This window comes from Squalius cephalus, assembly GCF_949319135.1.
Source record: "Squalius cephalus genome assembly, chromosome: 1".
NCBI classification, from domain to species: domain Eukaryota; kingdom Metazoa; phylum Chordata; class Actinopteri; order Cypriniformes; family Leuciscidae; genus Squalius; species Squalius cephalus.
In genome coordinates, this window is record NC_137122.1 from 51,259,862 (window position 1) to 51,275,441 (window position 15,580).

General features: G+C 40.5%; 1 protein-coding gene across 1 annotated transcript; it reads right to left on the minus strand.

Moving 5' to 3' along the window:
* Window positions 1-831: 831 nt before the first annotated feature.
* Window positions 832-15,208, minus strand: LOC307158883 (tripartite motif-containing protein 16-like). The gene is made up of 6 exons (XM_079871858.1): window positions 14,562-15,208; window positions 10,730-10,825; window positions 10,411-10,644; window positions 9,774-9,930; window positions 1,802-1,849; window positions 832-1,561 (listed from the first exon to the last, which is right to left on the minus strand). The coding sequence occupies exons 1-6, from the start codon at window positions 15,138-15,140 to the stop codon at window positions 1,044-1,046; spliced, it is 1,632 nt and encodes a 543-aa protein (XP_079727984.1). The 5' UTR covers window positions 15,141-15,208; the 3' UTR covers window positions 832-1,043.
* Between the last annotated feature and the right edge of the window lie 372 nt (window positions 15,209-15,580).

The window sequence follows — 15,580 nt, forward strand, 5'->3', positions numbered from 1 at the left end:
ATGAGTCTCTGTACATGAACATGGTAAAGTGAAAATCAAACACCTTGGAAATGAAAGGTATGTACAATGTTTTTAGGAATGGCACAAAGGTCTCTGTCTTTTGATCATTGGTTTCAATGAGTGCTTTTTTGTAATTTGTTGTGTATCTTTTGATTATGTTGTGTTGTAAATAAATCAAACAATCTAAAAGCCATTCTTTTTTAAATCTCCTCATTCTTTGTGCAAGGTTGCTCAGAATGGCAGGGCCTGATAGCTTCTAATAGGGCTGTCACGGGAGGGTCTTTGTCTTTCTCAGGTGTGAAAAGCTTACATATTAATAAAGCTTTGTCGCACAAAACACATCGTAAAAATTTTAAATCAATATATTGTCTTATCTGAATGAGCAGTCAGGGTGATTTTCACATCGTTTTAGAGCAAATATTCTAGGCTACGTCATACAATTTTCAAAAGTCTTGTGAAGAAATAATCAGTATGGGTTTCATGACCTTATTTCAGTGAGAATTTTTTTTTGTATTTTCACAAACCACGCATAAATGTCATTATCTCAAAACTACAAACTTTTACACACATGCTGCTGATATATTATTGTAGCAGAGTTTGTGCTGAATACAGTGTAATTAGACTTTAGCCATGAAAATGTCACAAGTAACAGAAATAAGCACAAATGTCAGAGCATGTCAGAACACCTCCAGGGCCCAGAAAACAGCTCAGACCCCAGAGGGTTAAGTTACATTTATTATATATATTTTTCAACTCACTAATGTACTGTTAGATGTATTTAATGTAATTTGCATTTATTTATATTATTTATAATATAAATAACTAATATTTGTCATTATTTTAATGACATTTTTATGCATTATAGTCCAATGAGATAGTAGATCATGCAATTCTAACATTTTTGCATCTTGTTTACTCACATCTTGAGGTTTACAAAAATCATGTGAAAATGTAAGAGAAAATAAGAGACTCTAAAACATCTCACTGTTACTGATTTATCTTGCAGCTCAAAGTATTATGGGTAAAATCTCTTTACTGAAACATCAACACAGTTTCACTGATGATTTATTAGCAGCATTAAACCCAGGATAGAGCGGCTGAGTGAATGTGGTCTGGACTGTGTGGATGAGGCTCATTGTGTCAGAGACGCTGTAGAAGGACAGAGTTCCTGCACTGTGATCCACATACACTCCTATTCTTCTGCTGATGGACTTTACAGGGAGATCAGTCCGTATGTTATTATGCCAGAATGAGTATCTGGAGGAAGAGCAGTCCAAACTCCAGGACTGATCATTATGTCCAAATCCACACTCAATAGCCCCTCCCTTCCTGCTGATGCTCTTATTTGACACTGATATATACACACATCCACTCCACTCAGTCTCCCAGTAACAGCGTCCAAACACACTCTCTCTACACAACACCTGAGGCCACTGATCAAATCTGTCTGGATGATCAGAATACGGCTGGACTCTGTCAGTGACAGTAATCACTCTGTTCCTCTCAGACAGACGGAGGTGTTTATTCACTGTGTTCTGATCCAGAGTCAGCTGATGGGAATCTGATGGAGAGAAAACACATCAGAAACAGGAATTATGAATCTCTCTGATCTTTTAATGTATCTGAACTCTTCATGACTCATTATTCAATGTATCATCAGTGTTTCATTACAGCTGATCAGATATCCTGTGCAAATCATCATTTAATTATTAAACTCTTTAATCATGATTTATTTCACCTTCTACAGGAAGAACATGAACACATTCAGTGAGTTTTTCTGCTTGTTTCTTAGGTGACTTACATTGTAGGAGGTCGTTCCTGATTTGGGGATTCATGTTGGTGAATGTGACTGTGGAAATAAACAGACATGAACAATGTGAAGATAAATGACAGATAAAATGCATCCATTTCTAAGAAGTTTCTAATCTGATGTTATGATATTAGATGATGGAGAACGTCCTGGTTGCGTATGCAACCCACCGTTCCCTGAAGGAAGGAATGGAGGACGTAGTCGACGTCGACTGAATGGGATCATGCTAGGGAGCCTGTCTTCTTAGAGTACTATTGAATGAGCCAATGCAAATTGGCATGCGTGTTTCACATCACACACTCCGCCCCCGCGGCGCAAGTATAAATACGAAAGTGGATGCACGCACTAGTTACTTTACGCTGAGGAGCCGAGAGTAACTCAGAGTCAGCGGTGGTCCAGCTATAGTGGCTAAGGGACTACGTCCTCCGTTCCCTCCTTCAGGGAACGGTGGGTTGCATCCGCAACCAGGACGGTCCCTTTCAGTCGAGAACGTCAGACGTAGTCGACATCAACTGAATGGGATCTTATTATGGAAAGCGCCACTAGAGCTGCCACCTTCCAGTGCCTGGACGAAAGCCTCCTGACCCCCTGGCAACTCTGAGGCGGAGAAGGGCAAGGCTTAGGCCTGGGAAGTCAATTGCTGTTCCACAGGACCACTGGGAAAGCGTACCCTGTCAAGGAAGGAAGGGACGCTGTGGAAACCACATCCTGCCCGAAGGGAGGTAACATGTGGAGAATACACATATGGACTGGCCGGAAAGCCGGGCAGTACAACATATGGAATGTCACTGGGATGACTCCAGCCTATATCAGGGGGGAAGATCAACTGACAGTGACAGCAGAGGGGACTCTGCCGAGGGAAGACACGGGCTCGCCGCAGGGAGCCGTACCATGGAAGAATACACATATGGGATCGCCATAGGGATCACAACATATGGACCCAGCCTAACACAGGTTCCACCAGTGCATACGAGTGATGGGCCTGGCTTCGGATGTTCCGCCACGTCCATTGCCTAAGGGTATGGAGGAACTCAACAGGGTTCGGTTTAAGAGGGAACTCAACTGGAGCAAGAATTGCACACATATCCAGTCCATAGGAGGGGAATGGCGCCGCAAGACGACACTTCGAACCGTGCTTACAGTGAAACTGGCTTCATGTGAAGGGAGCCCACGGGAAGCAACGGTTCGACACATAGGCTAGTTCTCTAGCGAACGTGTATAGGTGTCGCCCAGTCCCCAACTCTATTTAACATCTGTTCAGCGAGGCACTCTGTGTCAACGCCTAGGAGGGAGCAATACCCTCGCTTAGGAGGAGCTCACCGCCCAGTGGGCACGTGCATCTTGGAAAACTTTCTCACCAAGAAGAAGGCAACCACTTGTAGTGGGCCAACCTCTGCTTGGAAACAGCCTTCCCTTCTGCTGGTTTCTGTAACAGACAGAGCTGGTCTAAGGTCTAGGCTAAGGTCTGCCTCCTCCGGGGCAGCGCTTGCAGGCTCACCACCTGGTCCCGTAAGAGAGGTAGGAACCTTGGGCACATATCCAGGCCGGGTTCTCAGGGGTCATGAGAGTTAGCCGGCCCGAATTCCAGGCACGATTCGTTGACCGAAAATGCGGGCAAGTCCCTACCCTCTAGAAAGAGACCAAACAAGCAGGAGAACTGTTTCTTTAACCCTCTGAGGTCGGCAAACGCACCGGCGCGTTTTGCTGGATTTTTTTCACATAGTAGCACAATAAACTTAAATTACTGAAGAACTTAAGAATCTGTGATATTTCTACTTTTGTATGTGTCCACTTATAATCAAATCAAAACATTGTGCTTTTGTAAAATAAAGAAAATAAATAGGGTGTGCTTTCTGCCTCTCCGTCGCGGTAAACTTTTTTTTCTTGAGCACGTCTATAAACTGAAACAAAACTCAGCGAATACTATTCACACATTTATAAGCCATATACCTTTATAAACATTTAAGTGTGTACTTTTAAATGATCGGATTCAAACTGAAAACAAATATTCTCTGTTTAAATAATATGTATAAAACCAACAAGATGTCCAGTATCTCAAACCCTTGCTCATTATTTTTAATTTGACCACGCCCACACGCGCAAAAGAGATTCACATGCAAATCTCCACATGGAACGCGAACGCGCTCGTTACCTCAAAAACAAAGCACGAAAAAACTTCACAAGTCTCTGCCTTTCGTCGAGTTTGAAAGACGCGCTGTGAGCTTACATTGGATTTACCTCAGAAGAAGAAGAACGCGATTTGAAGACAAGAAAGATGTAAGGTAAGAAATTCTTAATTATTAGTTTATGTTATTGTTGCATAAACTTCACATTGCAGTTGAACTGTTGCTAGATATAAGGTGAATATTATAATATTTAGAACTGTGTTTACTATACTGTGTTTGTGGATATCTGCTCAAACGTAGATATGTATAATATGGTAACCATAATGTTTAATATTTTGGAGCACGCCGTGCGTTTGAATGTATCATATTTTGGAGCGCGCTCTGTGTTGAATGTTTCATATTTTGGAGCGCGCTGTGGGTTTGAAAAGCAAAACGCACCAAACAAAGGCTTCATGTTTTCACTCTAATCTCATTTCATATCATCATAACGAATGGAAACATTTGAAGTAACATATGATAATCAATATATTTTTCTCTTACGTAGTTGTTACTGAAATCTTTTGGAAGATTTATAGGCTGCTATAGGCTATTGTTATTATTATTTTATGCAGCACTGCACGTAGCCTATGCCTACAAGGCACAACAAACCTGGTGTTCATTATTGTTGGAAACATTTGTGTGCGTATTCTGTGAATTTTAAAAAGCAATTTTAACCAGAAAAATCTAAAATCTATTCCCAAAATCGTTCAGCCCTATAGTTTCTCTTGATATCAGCATGTTCACAGTTTTTTTTGTTTGTTTGTTTGTTTGTTTGTTTTTCACAGGGACCAGATGCCCCACGGATGAGTCCTGTTGACTTTAACATTCACATGAGTCTCTGTACATGAACATGGTAAAGTGAAAATCAAACACATTGGAAATGAAAAGTATGTACAATGTTTTTAGGAATGGCACAAAGGTCTCTGTCTTTGGATCATTGTTTTCAATAATGTGCTTTTTTGTCATTTGATGTGTATCTTTGGATTATGTTGTGTTGTAAATAAATCCAAACAATCTAAAAGCCATTCTTTTTTAAATCTCCTCATTCTTTGTGCAAGGTTGCTCAGAATGACAGGGCCTGATAGCTCCTAATAGGGCCGTTAGGGGAATGTCTTTGTCTTTCTCAGGTGTGAAAGGCTTACATATTAATGATGTGATCACGCCTCTTCGCATAAAGCTTTCTTACAGAAAACACGTCTTACATATTTTATATCAATGTATTTTCTTATCTGAATGAGCAGCCAGGATGATTTTCACATAGTTTTGGAGCAAATATTCTAGGCTACGTGATACAATTTACAAAAGTCTTGTGAAGAAATAATCAGTATGGGTTTCATGGCCTTATTTCAGTGACAATTTATTTTTGTATTTTCACAAACCACGCATAAATGTCATTATCTCAAAACTACAAACTTTTACATACATGCTGCTGATATATTATTGTAGCAGCGTTTGTGCTAAATACAGTGTAATCAGACTTTAGCCATGAAAATGTCACAAGTAACAGAAATAAGCACAAATGTCAGAGCATGTCAGAACACCTCCAGGGCCAGAAAACAGCTCAGACCCCAGAGGGTTAAAAACAGAATTTTTAACTCACTGTCTTTAGGGCTCAATGGAGGTCTCTGCAGTGCAGTAGCACCAGAGATAATTCCCAAGAGGGTAAAGAGGATTTCAGTTTTTTCCCCTTGCTCCCCTCAGGGACCTGACGATCAAGTCGCACTTCCCCACGGCACTGCATCATGATGTGCGTCAGTACAGAGGCTACAACATTTTGAGGTGGAGGAGACAGCCTCACTCCAACCGTTAACAGGAAGGAAGCACTGAAGTGATCGAACACCTTCGGGATCTCCTCATGGAGAGAAGACTCAATTCAGCGAATAGGTTCCACTTCTAAGAGGGAGCGAGCCTCTTTTTGAGAGGGTGCTCTCACAGAAGTGATGGTCTTTACTGCATAAAAATTCTTGCGGTAGTAACCAGAACCTCCGCGTCCCGTTCTTTTTAGAACCAGACCTGGAACTCTCCAAGGTCTAGACATGGGTGCCGTCATGCCCCATCCCTGAGAATGTACTCAGAGGAAGGAATCAAGAAGGCTGTCGAGAGGAGAGGTTGGTTGGGCCAATAATGGGAAACTAGCAAGACCTGCTCCATCTCTTCCTGATTTTAGCACCGTAGTGCAAGAAGGTTCACTGGGGAACGCATTTCTGCGGGGGGCCCAGGGCCAGCTGTGGCCAGAGTTCTTTCTGTGTCGAGGGATATCCACTCAGACAGGAGAAGAAACAATTGGTGGAGGGATAAGTCCGGAGGGGCAACAGATGTGGCTCTGCGGCCCTGAAGTGGTCCCAAACAGCTGGCCCCTGTATATGAACCAGAGGCTGTCATGAGGCTTGTCAGTGGCACGATTGAGCAAGCCAGCAGAAATAAGTGGAATGAAGCGACCTTAGAAGCTTCTGACTCCAAGGAGGAGGTGGCGGGTGAGCAACAAGCGAGGGGAGCGCAGCTCGACGGTCGCAATGTTGTCAGAACAGTACATGGTCACCGAGCAATGGTGTCTCGAAGCGAGGAAACTGTAAGCAACTCGAGGCAATGAATGCCAATGCAGTCAGAGGGCGCCCATACCTCTGTTACTGCATGCCCTTTATACGTGGCCCCATAGCCGACTTTAGTGGACACTTGTCCACTAAACCCTCGTGCATGTCCATGAGTGCCCTGGCCTGATAGACCTGTAGCAGCGCCATGGTACGCAAGAGGAGACGGCTTGACCACAGGCCTTTTAACCTGTTAAGCCTCACCAGTGCGTCGGCGCACTGAAGCGTTTTTTTTTTTATTTAGTTCAAATTTACTATCAGATTTAATGTTATACCTTGACAAACTATACATCATTAAAAAGATATAAGACTCAAGTTTCAGTTTTTGACCACTATTGTATTCTGAGAAACTTATAGTGACAGTTATGTCTTAATTTGTGTCAGGAGTTATGAAATGAAAAAATGAGTCGATACCTTTAATATGAATTATGCGCGTCAGCCGCTTTCATTCAGAAAAAAAACTCTGTGCTGTCGTCATGACAGCGATACACAAAACAACGTCCTTCAGGGCTTTTAGCTAAAAAATGTGCAGACTTGGAGAAATATTGATATATTCTCATAGATTCACATCAGATTTCTATAGACAGGAATAATATTTATTGAATTTATACCCAAATGCGTCGATGTGATCATTATGAGCGCTTCTTACTGAGTTGTGCTGTGTTTTCAATTCATACCAATAGCCTGAGGGCGCTATTATGCACAATAATAGTCCATATATGGAACATGAAGAAGGGCCATGATCATGTGACATTCCAGGACGTCACTGATACACACAAAGCTAACACAACAGATATCGCTGTAATATGCAGATACAGACGTTTTGAAGACAATAAACATGATTGCAATGATATTTGACTTGCCTGTGTTCTTCAAGCCATGCCAGGTATTTTCATAATAATAGATTATATTTATAATGTAATGCTAATCGATATAGACTTTATCATCGTGCAGAAAACTATAAATATGTTTTCTGTCTGATTTTTTTATCTGAAGCCAAATTAGATCACAGAAGATTATTTAAAACACTCGACTTGCGTTATAAAAGTAAGTTTGGAGTACAAACATGGTTTTAATCTCATAAATGGTTGTGTATTGATGGTGTGCTAAGCTAACATGCTAGCTAGCCTAGGTGCACCTGCCACCTGTTATTCTTTTATGATTTTTTTTCTAAAAAGGAATGCTTAGCAGCTACTGAAATGTTTTAGTGCATTTGATACAGTTTCAACAGTTTTTTGTGAAGTGAGAACTTTGATAAAAGAAATTAGGGATTGAAACCCTATGAATAGCCTGTGAATAGCCCGTCGTTAGTAACTATAATGCAGACAAAAGAAATGCATATTTAGAGCCATAACCAGGCTGGAGAGGTGTGAATGTGTGCAGGGGGAGACTGAGACTGAATGGGGTTCGTTTGCACCACAAAACAATAGAGACAAAAGACTGAATGGATGCTTAGAAGATGACTAAACATCAGTAGCATTTTTAGAGTCTAATCAAAATAAAGTAATTTGACATGATCTTGAAAAACATTTAACTAAATACAGAGTTTTAGACTTATCATTTTCAGATTTTAAATATAACATGGTCACACATGTGGCTTTAGCTGCAGTGCATTTCTAGATTGCTACAGTGCCAACTTCAATTGTATTTTCATGAATATGTTTCATAAAAATAAATTTCTAATAACTTTACAAAACTTTGAAGCTATTTTTAAAAAAAAAAAATCATTATGACAATAATTAATTCTACATTTACAATAAACTACCAGGTGTCAGCTTTCAAATGAGATCATACTTGTGCTTTTAGTGCAAAGGGTTCATGAACTGTATCTGTTTCAGTTTGGGTATGTCATTTCTGGGGATTTTTCAAAAGTGGGGTTGCAGCTTAACAGGTTAAGCTCTGCCCGTCAGAACGGGCGAGAACTCACCGGCTTTAGGGGGAGACGAGGGACCCTGTCCAAAAAGCAATGGCCGCCGGACACAGGTGCACCTGTGTCACGCCAGACCGCTCTATTGGAGGGACAGCCTCGCAACCCTTCACCACTCCTCCTTCAAGGGTAGTGAGGGGGGAAAAGCTTATTCAGGCATTTTCATGGGGGGCTCCACCGGGTGCAATGTGATAGAGGAGTGAGGGGCCCACCGGGATTGGTTACCGGGCGGGGAAGCCTCACTATGATCCTCTGATCACCCATTCCACACGACGCTGTAACGGGGCATGGTAATGGGGACTCAACCTTCACGCATGAAGGCGAGTCTCGATCTCAACATATAGTCATATCCTCGCAATGAGAACACAAACTATCCACAAAAGCTGCTTCAGCGTGCTGCATATATACACATACATTATATATTTACATTCTAAAAACACGTGATACAACCATTGTGACCGTCCATTTGGGGGGACAGGGAATGATCGCATCCAGAAACGCACGGGTGGAATAGCATCTTGAAAAAGACGCAAACACACCCATGTTGCTCTTTCACGAAATGGGACCCATCACCAGTGCCGGAGCACACAGGGAAATGACCGCGGCAACAATGAACAGTGAACTGGATCAGTGAAGCAATCGTTTTTCTCTAACCAGTCGTTAGGAAAAGAAAGTTCACTTTTAAAAAGAGTACCGTACTTGAAATAGAAATATTGCAGATTGCAGATTGGCTGTAATGTTTTCAGAAACTTAATTGCATGTTATTTGCATTTAAATGAATGTGGTATGGTATAGTTGAATTTCTTTATTAAATGCACATAGCTGAACTTTAGAGTGCTTTTTTTGTTGTCCTGCTTAAGTTCGTCTCATTCTGCTCTCATGAAATGTTTCTCTGTGAGTCTCTTGCTCAAGTCCACTATGATCCAGTCGACTACGTCTGACGTTCTCGACTGAAAGGGAACTCATTTCTGAGAACAGATGAATCTCCAGATGGATTTCATCCATTTCAGATAAATTCCAATGGATTTCATCCTACGTGAAATAAGTATATTTTACTTCTAAACCGTCAAGGGATGTCTGTCGCTGTTCTGTAAAGTTGATGCACTTGCTCACTTTGCACTTGAATTAAAGATGAACTGTGATTTATAAAGTGGAATGCATTTAGGAAAATTAGTTGTGCTAATGGATGTTTTATAAATCATAGGAACATTTCAGAAACTGTTGTTCGTTCACATTTCTGATCATTCTACGCACGTCTTTATAAAGGAGGAGCAGGACTTTACCTCTATCAGAGATCTTCTTGAGCTCCTCTTTGCAGAAATCCTCCAGTTTGTCTCCCAGCTGACGGACAGATTCTCTCACGCCATCAAAAGAGAGAGAACTGAAGGGAACGTCGAGTTTGTCTCTAGATTCAGGAGGTGCTGAGAGAGACTGGAAACTCTACAGAAAACAGAAATCAAAACTCATCATCTCCACACTTCAGCCAATAACCTGCACTATATCAGATCTGAGCGGCTCTTGTTGACTTCACTTCTCTTCAGTGACTCGCTTCAATCCAGCTCTTTCACACAATCAGATTCTCATATTCATTATATGACATTGACAAACTCCAGTATATGTCACTTGCACTCCTTGTGAAAAAGAAAGTTCACTTTTAAAAAGAGTACCGTACTTGAAATAGAAATATTGCAGATTGCAGATTGGCTGTAATGTTTTCAGAAACTTAATTGCATGTTATTTGCATTTAAATGAATGTGGTATGGTATATTTTAATTTCTTTATTAAATGCACATAGCTGAACTTTAGAGTGCTTTTTTTGTTGTCCTGCTTAAGTTCGTCTCATTCTGCTCTCATGAAATGTTTCTCTGTGGGTCTCTTGCTCAAGTCCACTATGATCCAGTTCTTCTAGATCTCTGTTACCTGCAGGAACTGGATGTGATGGTGTGTGTGTGAAAGCTGCTCCAGCTCAGCGTCTCTCCTCCTCAGATCATTGATCTCCTGCTCCAGTCGCTCCAGTCGTCCTTCAGCTCGACTCACTGCAGTCTTTTCCTGATCTCTGATCAGCTGTGTCGCCTCAGAGCGGCCTTTCTCAATGGAGCGGATGATTTCAGTGAAGATCTTCTCACTGTCCTCCACTGCTGTGTGTGCAGAGCGCTGTTACACACACATCACAATCACAAAGTGAGTTCAGTGAGTCCAAACTGAGACGTCTCACACTTCTCTTCTTCTCCAGACTCACCTTATGAGACTCCACAGCCTCTCTCAGCTGATGAAGATCTTTCTGTCTCTGCTGGATTCTCTGACGGATCTTCATCTGCGTCTTCTTCAGCTGTTTCTGGAGGACAAACCAATAACAGCAAAAGGCACGTATAACTACTACCACAAAATAAAATTAAAGTACATAAATCCAGAATTGATGGAGTGGTTAAAGATCCAGCATGGTAAGGTTATACTGTAGGTTCACACCACAGATTCATAGTTTCCTGAAATGAGATTATGAATGAATATGAAGCCAGTGTCAGCATTATTTCAATAATACTTCACCCTAAAGTTTTAATTCTGTCATGATTTACTCGCCCTCATGTCGTTCCAAACCTGTTTGAATTTTTGTCTATTGTGGGACACAACAGAAGATATTTTGAAGAATGTCTCAGCCATAAATATGGTGATGCATCAATAACATCAAACCTCACTAGTTCTTGCATGTCCAAGTCACATGTCATGACACAAGCACCAGTGAAATTTGATGTCTTTGATGTCACCTGTGATGGATTTTTTATAGTGTTGGGTCCGAGTCCACCTTTGTCGAGCCAGAGTCGAGTCCAAGTCCGAGACCAAAGGGGCCCGAGTCGGACTTGAGTCCGAGTCCTTAACATCCGAGTCCGAGTCGAGTCCGGCCAAGTCCACAAAGATTTAAATGATCTGAAATTGACCTTTCACAAAGACCCGCCCCTCTTAGTTACTGTTGCTACATCCGACAAGCCATTAAAATATATTAAAACACAGCTAAAAATATATTGCGGAGCAAAGAGGATACTGACAATGCGCCAACAGACAAGACAGAGCAGGTTCCTTTTGGTATAAAATAAAGTCTCAGCTTTAAAATTGTGTCATTTTTGTGAAATTCAAACAATAAATAGCATTTTGTGGCACGTTAATGTGTAGCGCCTTAGTTCAATCAGCATGTGAACTGATCATCTATTTTAGTTATAGCACGAATTAAACATGAATGAACATTAGAACTGCAAAAAGATGTCCAATACACACCTTTTGGTTTTGGTTTGGTTTGTTTGTCAGACAAAAATGATGGATATCTGCATTATGATTGGTTACATTATTCAGAATCTACAAGGTAATGCTCAAGAATGCAACACGATGCATTAAGAGCCAGGGGTAAACGTTTGAGCAAGATGATAGTGATGTGTACATTTTTCTTACTTTCTTTTACATGTTAATATCTTATTTAGCCTCTGAAGGGCAGTGCTAAATTATGGCGTTATTTTCCTGTCAAATGTCGAGAGTGCATTATTGTAGCGCGAAAGTACACATTTGACAGGAAAATAACGCCATACTAAATAAATTAAAGGCACACTATGCAGCTTTCTGTTTTTGTCAAACAGCGACCCCTAGAGTCGCTGTGGAGTACTTGTATTTAACGTTACTGTCATAAATACCACTCGCGCAGAGCCGTCTCTGGACTCACGGCCTGATCCCTTCTGCCTTCTATACCGGTACCTGTTCAGTAGGATGGAAGCTGTAATGAGTGGAAATAAGGTGTGGCCCCTTTAAGAGCTGCGCGTGCCCTGTTGAACTGTCGGCAGTCTGTATTGTATGTGCACCTCGAACACCCCATGTATGCGGGTTATTTCAGTTTGATGCTCATTCTTATCCTACTTTTGTTTATCAAGTAAAGATGTGGATGGTAGAACGGGTGACAGACAGTTACCATAGACAGTTACACGAGTTTGATTGGGGAATAAAGTGCAAGTTGTGAGATGCCAAAAACCAAAACCTACGATACTATAGAGGAGGCTTCAGAGGACCTGCGGAGAAGAGGCTACACTGTAACAACAACCACCAGACCGCCGGAGACGCTCATGGAACAGGTGCAGCGATTATCCTTGAAGAGAGTAGACAGATGAGCGAGGAAGGATACACTCAAAGCCGGACGGGATTCAAGCTACAGGGAGAAACTCAGAGCCTCAGGAGATCATCACTGGTCCCCTCCGGGACCTAAATGATTTAACCAAAAGTTCGAGGACGACGGAGTTAATTGTGAAATTTCTTGAACTGTATTGTAAATAGTGGAGGAGTTTCATGGCAGGATTGACTGGTTCGGTCAGGACTAACTTTTCATCTTTGAACCCCCTTTTTGTGTATTTTTTTTTTTATTTATTTTATTTTTTCTCCATGCGACTGTTGCAGGTAAGGGCCTCTCCCTCCGGAATGAGGAGGGGGAATTTTCCCTTCGAGCCACCTTGGGAGGCTCAACATGGTCAAATTAACAGACCCCTACATAGGGAGTCACATGGACAAATTGTGTTCGGTTTTATGTTTATAAATATGTTAGTCGTTCATTCCCTGCCGGTTCTTGCAAGCGCACTAGGTTTCTGAGCGAGATGAAGGGGGGAATCACATAGATGCAAAATAGGTCTTTAAAGATAGCATAATTTAATATTAAATGGGGTACTCAATCCAGTTAAGAGAGGGAAAATCTTGTCGAAATTAAAGAAGGATAGAATTCAGTGGTCCGTAAAAGGAAAACTCAGAAGGGCAATATGGACAACTCATCTAAACTTTCTGAATGCATCCCTGCCTATGTACTTGAACGCCTAAAATTGTAATTAATGTATGTGATGGGATTTTGCCTTTCCAAATAAAAAGATAATATCAAAAAAAAATATATATATATATAAGTGTATAATAAAGCAAATTTTCCATATGAAAAAAAAAAAAAAGAACATTTGCTGAAGTCTGTTTGTCGATTATTCCTGCGCAGGAAGTAAGTTAGTTAGGGTAACAAGTTAGTTAGATGACTATTATTGAATGGGGATGTCGATTTGTAGACGAGACCCAGATAGACTAAACGTCGATAGTAGACGTTCGGGGACGTCGATTTGTCGATTGCGATTTAGGTTTAAGGAAGAATCTACCACACACCATATTTAATTTATATGATCCGTATACATGAGTTGATCAATTATTTGATTTGTGAATCAAAATTAGGCTCCAAGTTGAGGAAAAAACGTACATTTCAGCATACTGGAAATAATATAGTTTAAAAGAACAACTTAAGTGTGAACTGAACATAATGTTTTCAGACACTTAGCTGCATGATATTTACAATTAAATGAAAATGTATTACAGATTCAATTTATATTAATAGGTTAACTTTAGAGTGTTTTTTGAGCCTCTTAAGTAGGACTTTGACATAATGGTTAAATATTACTGTTTACTTTAAAGTTTACTGACAAACATTTATGGTAAATGTATTTAAATATATTTGTATTTGCACAATTGTAATGATTAAGTTGCACTTTAGTAAATTTAAAATATATGATATCGAACAACATAGTTAAAATTATAATCAAGTACTTTACATGAGCTTCAGTATGTCAGTCCACACATCAAAATAAGTGCACTTCTTTAAAGCACGACAAAAGCTCATTAAACTGAAATATTAAATATGATTAAAATGTCATTTAAAGTAAAAAATAATGGTAATTTGACATTATAACTTTTTATAAGTGTACTTACGTTTGTTAAGAAACAATCATGTAAGTGTGCTGTCTTTAAGTGCACTTAAGTAGCCTTTTATTTCATGAATATTATATTATCTGCAAGTACAGGTTTTACTTTTGAGATTTGAAGTACACTACAAGTGCGCATTCAAAACAATTAAGTGTACTATGTTTTAAAAACACTGGAGTTGTTTAAATTACTTTAAACTTTGTCTCCTTTTTGGAGGAAACTTTCAATGTTTAGGCTTCTTCAAACCGGTTTGGCATGACGGTGAGTAAATAAAGACAGTACTTTTCATTTCTGCGTGATCAATCCCTCTCAGCTCATACCTGTTTCTCTGTCCTCTGTGCTGCAGTTGATACAGTTTTGTGGTTTTTATGTTCATACTCCTTACACCGAACACAAATGCACACTTGATCAGAGATACAGAACATTTCTAGCTCTTTATCATGTTTACGGCAGATCATGTCCTGCAGTCGTCCAGTGGCATCAATCACTTTGTGTGGTTTACGAGAGTGATATTCCTCATGACGGTCAAGATGAGTTTGACAGTAAGATTCCTGACACACCAGACAGGACTTGACGGCTTTGTATTTTCTTCCAGTACAGACGTCACACTCCACGTCTCCAGCTCCAGCGTAACAGTCAGCAGGAACTTTAGTCTTCTTCAGTTTCTCCACCACTTCAGCTAGCATGGTGTTTTTAGCTAAAGCAGGTCTTGGACTGAAGGTCTGTCTGCACTGAGGGCAGCTGTAGACTCTCTTCTCATCCTCCTGATCCCAGCAGTCAGTAATACAGATCTTACAGTAACTGTGTCCGCAGAGGATAGTCACGGGTTCCTTCAGGAGATCCAGACACACTGGACACGTGAACTCATTCTGATCCACTGAAATTCTGGCTTCTGCCATTTTACTGCATGACTACAGAGAGACATAAACACACAACAGCTCAACAACACTTAAGTTTCTGTTTCTCTGAACTGAGGAGTTGAAATAGTTTCCTGCTTCTGTGTTTGAGTGACGTGTGTAAAACAGGTGTGTCTGTAAAGAAGTTTAATTCCTCATTCCTGCTCAAAGGAGAGCAAGTGGAGTCGAAAATATCGTAATTACAAGTTCTGAGCACATGAATGAGGGGGCAAAGTTGTATTTACGAATGAAAAACTGAATTCTAGATGATACACAAGCTGCAGAGTTGTGACATTGGTAGTGGCAAAAATACTGATCTTTAAGTCTTTTATAAGTGTTATCTATAATAATTGTTTTTATATAGAGAGATCAGTGGGCACCCCCTCTCTTCTCCATTTAGTTTCGGTTTCCTTGGTTAGTAATTATACGTTTCTTTTCATAAT

Coding starts and splice junctions, on each gene's coding strand:
- LOC307158883 (XM_079871858.1), bottom strand. CDS start 15,140: ATGGCAGAAGCCAGAATTTCAGTGGATCAGAATGAGTTCACGTGTCCA. Junction 10,645..10,729: donor AGGCTGTGGAGTCTCATAAG/GTGAGTCTGGAG, acceptor TGTGTGTAACAG/CGCTCTGCACACACAGCAGT. Junction 1,562..1,801: donor CAGGAACGACCTCCTACAAT/GTAAGTCACCTA, acceptor TCTCTCCATCAG/ATTCCCATCAGCTGACTCTG.